A 5513-nucleotide genomic window follows, 5' to 3' on the forward strand; every position below is an offset into this window, starting at 1 on the left:
TTACCTCATCTCCACTGCTGCTAAAGTTGGATTTTTATTCTTGGTTGGAAACTCTCTCTTTGATGTCCCACTCCCCCCACCCAGGTCTCACTCCCTATCCAGAGCGCTGGACCCTGGGGCCAGGGGAAAGGAGGACATGCTGCAGCAGCCTCTTCGGGATATCCAACCCCCCTCTCTCTGATGTGTGTCCATAAACGGACAGTGCTGAAAACATGGAGCTTTGTATCAAAAACTCCTTAAGCTAGTCCGACAGTGGTGCGTTAAGGGCCCAATCTGTTCATCTCATTGAGTTCAGTCTTCTTCTTGCACAACGGAGACACCTCTCTCTGAAGGTTATGCTTTGAATCACCAATCTAGCTGTTGTCTGTTGATGCGTCAAGGTCCATAAGGATATGAGATCCTTTTAGGACCTGGTTAAAAGATCCGGTAAGCTCTGGACATTTCGAACAGCCATTTTTATGGTTCAGGATGGTATGCATTTTAGCCGCTTTCCTTTACGGAGCAGTAGCAGAGCTATAGTGTGGCTGGCGTGGCCTTTTCCAAAATTCATTGCGGTGAAGCTGGCCGAAGGTTCCGTTGCATGTGGTGTTCACACCATACTCAGGTTGATGCCTCTTTGAGTGTTCCTCAAATGAAAAAACATGGCTCCTTCACGGTCACAGAAAGGTATCAAGATGGCGAGAGTCCCCTTTCTTCCCCTGCCCGGGTGTAGAGGTCTTACGATACACTATTCAGCTTGATCGTCATGCATACTATCATTTTCATATGGACTCCTAACCTTTTATCATTTTCATATGGACTCCTAACCTTTTATTGATAAAAATTTAGCGTTGTACACAAAATATCCACACAAAAACTCACGGGAGTACAAGCGCTGCAAAGCCAAAACCAGCGCTCAGGCAGTCAGACGAAAGGACTATTTAGCTGTATGCATCGGAGGCATCAATAATTCAATGATTTGAACAGGAGGAATGTTGTCTTCAGCTATTGTGAGATTCGGAGCCATATCTTATAAAGCAAAAAAACTGTTAATCAGGTGGCTCCTTTCAAGGGATCCCTTCAGAAGGTGTTTCTATTTCATGTTCAAGAAAATACCGATGGAAGAGATTAGCCTATTCATGCCTTGAACGCAATGGTTTAGGACTTCCATCTCAGCCATGAGAATGGTCTTCTAGATAAGAGAAAAACTCCAGATAAGAGAAAAACTCCAGATGGATACCTTCAAAATGTTTTCGAAGTATATGCAGTGCAGGTGAACATAAAGGCCACACTTTTCAGGAGGTGGCCATGGATCCACCATCAAATCATAATTAAGCCAAAGATTAACTTCCTTGCTATATTCCTCTAGCTCGCATGTATAACATCCAAACAAATTTTCCAGACAGAGAACTTGAATTGACAAATTGTGAAAATCTTGCCATCATGCACATCCTCATTTGGCATCATCCATATCTTCCATATAACTGTGGGGAAGGCTAGATTCCAGCGTTTGTTGAGTTGTGGGTCCACTTCTTCAACTCTTGAACTGCATTGGAGTGAAGGACCCTCCTATGTTTAAACTTCCTACCATTTGCAGTGCAGAAAAAATGGAAATCAAATGGAGGACGTATTCACAGGACGCTACTCAATCCCGCCAGCTATGGCCCCCGGAGCGAGCGGTACCAAGATTGCGGCAGTCAATCATCTTAACCTACCTACCCCCTTCCCAATAAGCAAATAGCTACGACCAGGTAAAACGCTCGCGCGCGTGCGCAAGACAGACAGTTTTGCGTCCGCAGCCCATGCATTGTACCGGATACGCAGAAGGCAGCCATGTGTTCGATGTAATTACAATCACAATCGATTATGTAAGGAAGGCGTAGAAAACAGGGAAGATAACATTGTCATCAGAATGAAAGAAATGTCGTTTCCACTTCTAACAATACAAAGTCGGTCAGAATCTGTAGCAAAAACAAAAGCTGCTCCCTAAAAGGAGCTTGGCTGTAGAAGTTAGAGATCACTGTTTCGACAAGACCGAAGCAATTGCCTTGTGTGCCACCACCCATTAGAGATGGGATGATTGATTCAAGGCCTTTGCATTCTGGTCGTTGTGGAAAACCTCCCTCTTCATGCTGTTGCTCAGTGTTATCACTGGCATAAATTTTTGGCCAGTATGAGCTCTGCCGGCGGCAATGCAGGTAGCTCTATCGCTAGCATCGTATCTTCCAGCAGCTCGTTTGTCTTGTTCCGATGATGGGTAGCTCGTGCTGGCTGCTTTAAGATTCTCCGACGCGTCGTCCCGTACTCCGGCAGGCAAAGACTGGAAACGGTAAGCAGAAGACGAAGAAGAGTTTTCTTCCTCTTCCGGCACAATGAACTTCTGGAACAGGCGGCCGTCCACCCAACGATCGGTCGAGTCCGCCGAGGCCGGCTCCCAGGCAGAAGAAGTCGTCAGGACCGTGTTGCTGCCTGATGATTCTTGGCCTTCTGAAGAGGCCGGCTGGTGGGGAATATCCCTCCTGGCCGACACATACTTGTGCAAGTTGCGGTCTGTTACGTGATGATGGTCATCAACATTGTTGCCATTATGCAGGTCCAATAACTCCAATGGGTCTCTTGCCCTCGGCACAGTGCTGTTGGAGTTCAAATCCGCTACTGCTTCGAGGATGGAGCAGGCTTTTGAAACGCAAGGTGGGAGGTAGAAGGCTGGGGAACGGACGTCGTTATCCAAGGGTGAGGCTGGATTACCGGATTCCAGCATAGACCTGGTGAGTTTCTTTTGGGGATAGCAGCTCTCGGCGTCTAAAGTTAGCAACTCTGCCGTGACTTGGGCGTCGTCCTCCGCCCCCGCTTCCTCCTCCTCTGGCTCTGGTCGCCTGTGGTCGGAGATGGGCATGGTGGGAGAGGGTTGTTGCCTTGACACTTGTTTCACCACCCTGCAGGTAAGCAGCTGCTCGCGAATGTGAGGCACAGTGGTGTTGCTGCTACGGCTATCTCTGGCTTTTCCACTTCCATCTAAGCTTTCGGAGCGACGATGGGATGCTGATGGGTTCCTCACTTTTTCTTCTCTTTCTCCTTCTCTATCCTTTGCTATATTCTGGTGGTTGCCACTGCTGCTGCTTTTGTTTCGATCACCGGCTATGGTGGTGGTGGTCGTGGGGGCGGCGGCAGTAGTGATGGTGGTAACAGGATCGGCTGAGTTGTCAGCTTGACCATGCGATTTGGGTACAGAGTCACCGACCAGAGGCCTTCTGTAAGGTGATTGCTCACCCTTTCTGGAAGAGTTCCGGCTCAAGGATGGAGTGGGGACCGTGGGTGTAGTGGCCGTCGCTGCCCTTGCTGCGGGCGAACGGGACCGGGAGGCAACGTTATTCCTCTTGGCAACCGGCTTGCCTCCAGTATCAGCCGAAGAAGAGGGAGCGTATCTTCCGGAGCGGGTGGACCTGCTTTTGTCCGGGGTAGCGTCTCCTCTTTTTCCCGGGGACCGGCTTACTCTTCTTCTTGCTTCACCGCCAGCAGCAGCAGCCGCAGCCGCAGCTCCGCCTCTTCTCGCCCGTTGTTCATCGGGATTCCGCTCTCTGCTGCTGGAACGCTTATAATAGTAGTCCACCATACCTCCCATGTCCCCACTCGGCGTCCTTTTGTGAGAAGGCCGACCGCTGCGTTGCTTCCCTCTGCCGTCATCGTCGCCCCCCTCGCGGTCGAACTGATTCTCGTTCTCCGCTTGGTACTCGAAATGCCTCTTCGAACCAGAGTGCCTCTTGGTGCTGGCGCTACTGGTCAGAGCGCGAGCGTTGTTCTCGTTGGAGGACTTGCCGGAGGAGCTGCGGCTGAGGCGGCCGCACTGGATCAATATGGCATCCACCTCCTCTTTGGTGCAGCTGGACGTCCTGACAACGCCTTCGCTGCCTTTCTTGAGCGCGGCAGCGCCGTCAGTGCTCTGTTTTGGAGGACAACCGTTGCCATTATCATCGCAAACCCCATTTGCCTCCCGACCCTTGGCTGGAGGAACAACCTCCTCTACTTTCAGTTTCCCGAGCTTATCCTCATTGTCAGCCTTGAGGTTTGAAATATCTGCAAGAGGAGTCGCCGGCTTTGCAGGTTTCTCCGTTTCACGGGCGTTGGATTTCCTCACAGTTACCTTCTCGACAGCAGTCCCAGAACCCGAAGAAGCTCGTTTAACTGCCTTTGCATCAGAGCCAGAGAGGGTTGCTGCTTTGCGACTAGCAAAACCAGAGGGGATTACCGCAGCCGAAGGAGGAGGAGCAGCAGGAGCAGAACCCTCCTCGTTGAGAGAATTTTTCTTACTCAAACAGGTACCCATTTCAGAAAAGGACCAGAGATAGAAGAAGATGAAGAAGAAGAAAGCTGGTAATGCACTCCACTAGGAAATGAAATATCAAAAGCTTAGGACAGCAGAGAGCGAAGCCGCCGGAGGGGAATGTAGTGGTAGGACACCCATCCCGGAGAATCATAAATCCGTTGGGGTTTGAAGATTTAAATCACCGGGAGATGGGGCGTCTGCTTGTGTTTCAAATTTTTTTGAATCTCAACGTATTAATTAATTTAGAAGGCATGTGCTTTCGATAAGGGGCAGAGAGAGCGGACGCCGAATTTGAACTGTGAACACTGCGCAGGGGAGAATACTGACACTGCGGAGCTTGTGACCGTTGAAATCGGACGCTCAGGATTCATGCTCTCCAAGCTTCGTGTCAGACCAATTAAAAAGAATTCCTTCCTCTTTTTCTTTTTTGTAGTTGTTGATGCCGACCGCAGGAAATGAGTCTGGACCACGTAACGGCTATTTTCTAACACCCAAGACCTTCTGCTCCTCCCAACGGCACGTGGACCGATGACCTCACGCGTCACGTTGAACAGCTTAGTGCTGCTGACAGTGAGTTTCAATTCCTCTGATTTAGATCGTGGATCTTAATGCGAGTACCGAATAGAATCTGGGACCATGTGATTGTTCCCTCTACTTGACGGCGTCTTGGATACCTTCACAACAAATGTGGGACCATCTGTTTTTGATTTTTTTTCTTTCGAGTATAAATTCGAGTTATAATGAAACAAAAACAACACGCTCGAGCTTTGAAGTGTTGATTTATCGGCTTTAATTACGATGGTTGAATCAAAAGAACGTTAAGTATGGATATGTTATTGGTATATTGCAAAATGTCAACTGTATGCTTTCCATATAATGAGATTTCTATCTTTAAAGATAGAACGTTTCTGTAAATATCATGGGTTTCCCCATCGCCAACTATGCGAGGGAAGAGCCTAATCGGACACTGAGGAACATAGAATTTAAGGGTTACTGGTCCGTCCTCCAAAATCAGTGACAATCACACAAAGTCTGAAAGAGATGTCAGCTCTGAGAATACCATGAAGAGGTCGAAACTGCTCTCTCTTTCTCCTGCCCACCCTCATGACTAAGGTCCAGGGCTGTTGTGGGACCTAGGTGAGGAGTAGAACACACATCAACTAAAATGATATGCATCTACCTTTTGCAGTCCACATGAGTAGTGCTCATG

At 48.8% G+C, this 5513-nt stretch overlaps 1 protein-coding gene across 1 annotated transcript; it reads right to left on the reverse strand.

The window, feature by feature from the left end:
• Window positions 1–1859: 1859 nt before the first annotated feature.
• LOC116257288 (uncharacterized) lies at window positions 1860–4544 on the reverse strand. Its single transcript, XM_031633902.2, has one exon. It carries the CDS (start codon window positions 4301–4303, stop codon window positions 2045–2047), a length of 2259 nt encoding a protein of 752 aa, XP_031489762.1. The 5' UTR covers window positions 4304–4544; the 3' UTR covers window positions 1860–2044.
• Between the last annotated feature and the right edge of the window lie 969 nt (window positions 4545–5513).

The sequence above is a fragment of the Nymphaea colorata genome, chromosome 7, assembly GCF_008831285.2.
Source record: "Nymphaea colorata isolate Beijing-Zhang1983 chromosome 7, ASM883128v2, whole genome shotgun sequence".
Taxonomy (NCBI): domain Eukaryota; kingdom Viridiplantae; phylum Streptophyta; class Magnoliopsida; order Nymphaeales; family Nymphaeaceae; genus Nymphaea; species Nymphaea colorata.